Here is a 1,568-nt window from a genome sequence, read left to right as displayed (position 1 = left end):
CTCTAAATAGAATGCAAAATAGGACTGAAGATGTGGCTCAGTGGCTAAGTGCCCCTGAGTTCAATTCCTGGCACACTCCCCCCAATAAAGTTGTCATAAATCAGGACTATTCTAGGCAAGGAGGAATATACAGTTATCCTAGATTTAATTTGTTTGGGTGAACAAGAGATCTGGAGGACTTGTGAGATAACCTTCCAGGTCCCTCTGTATAGAGGACTGACCTTGACTATGCACTTGACTTGTGCTGATGTGTGGATATTCAGCTAGTGCTGGGTCCCTCTGGCTGCTATCATGTTACTAATAATGTGCTGTTTCCTGTCCCCCTGCAGCTTAGCCATCTCTATGGCTCCTCTGCACCACTTCAACCTCTTTATAGTCCTTTCAGGAACCAAAGAGTGAATACCTTGATGGTTCCTACCTTCACTTTTCCTCTCTGAGAAAGAAGGTGTTATTCATGCATCCTTTCCAAGCACACTTGAATGAATCCCAAATAATTCTGCCCCACCTCATCCTACACGGAAAAAAAAAAAAAAAACAACAAAAAAACCCACTGAAAAATGAATTCTGTCTACGTGAATGTATTTTATCCAGTACCTTGTACAGCTCCCCTTGTTGAATTCCACAATCGCCTGACTCTGCCTTCTCTGCCTTCTGGCAGACGGTTCTCTGCATCTCCACATTTACGTGGAGCTCCATATGGTCGGTTACCTGTGGGCAGCAAGAGACAAGGAGATGTAGAATGACCTTTTCTCCCTTCTCTGCTGTTTCTGCATGCAGGCACTCATTTATACTCTTCCTGAGGGTAAAGACCCAGTCCTGGACTGATTGGTGGTTTCCTCTCTTCTTCCGGTGTGATGCCTTGCCTCTTTTTGTCATTCAAAGAGAATACACCAGAAACCATAAGAAACACTATCTTGCTTCATAAGCAAAGTCACCCCTTGTATAATAGAAATGATGCAAAGGGTTCCAGACAGGAGTCTGTAATCTTTTCCTGGGAAGGGATAGATCATACACATTTTAGGCTTTGTGGGCTATCTGGTCTCTGCTACAACTTCTCAGCTGTGCCATGGAAGCATGACCACAGCCATAGACGGTATATATGTACCTGGTATGGCTGGGCTTCATAGCAGCACTTTTTACAACAGCAAGCAGCAAGAGATTTGGCCCTCGGTGTATAAGTTGTTGACTATTGATTTTTAGTATTATTTAAAGAACAACTTCATCCACTCCAGAGAATATTTATTTCTCTTAAAATGCCTGCTTCACTGGAGTAGGATATTCCCCATACCATCAGTGGTCCCTGAATGTTGGGTGTGGTGAGGGGAGGAGGGAAGTCACTCACTGACCTGCTTCTGGATCTTCAGGATTCTGAGGATCCTGAAGTTGTACTTGTCATCACTTTCCTTGTTGTACTCATTGGTGAGGTACTGCAAGGTGTCTTTCACATAGTGTTCCACTGCAGACACTTCGTGGATACTTACAAAGGATTTCTTTACTTGGTAGGAGAAGGCCACCAGGGCCACCAGAATGGCCAGCAGGAGCTTCAGAGACTGCCAGAGTCTGGCCAT

The 1,568-nt window shown here is 44.5% G+C and overlaps 1 protein-coding gene across 1 annotated transcript; it reads right to left on the bottom strand.

Moving 5' to 3' along the window:
• Positions 1-448: 448 nt before the first annotated feature.
• On the bottom strand, positions 449-1,568 carry CST11 (cystatin 11; the record flags this gene model as incomplete). Its single annotated transcript, XM_079129714.1, has 3 exons — positions 449-511; positions 595-708; positions 1,347-1,568. 3 exons carry the CDS (start codon positions 1,566-1,568, stop codon positions 449-451), a joined length of 399 nt encoding a protein of 132 aa, XP_078985840.1.

Source organism: Sciurus vulgaris (genome assembly GCF_902686455.1).
Source record: "Sciurus vulgaris genome assembly, chromosome: 2".
NCBI lineage: Eukaryota > Metazoa > Chordata > Mammalia > Rodentia > Sciuridae > Sciurus > Sciurus vulgaris.
The sequence above is the reverse complement of the archived record's forward strand: the minus strand, read 5'-3'. Positions and strand labels throughout refer to the sequence as shown.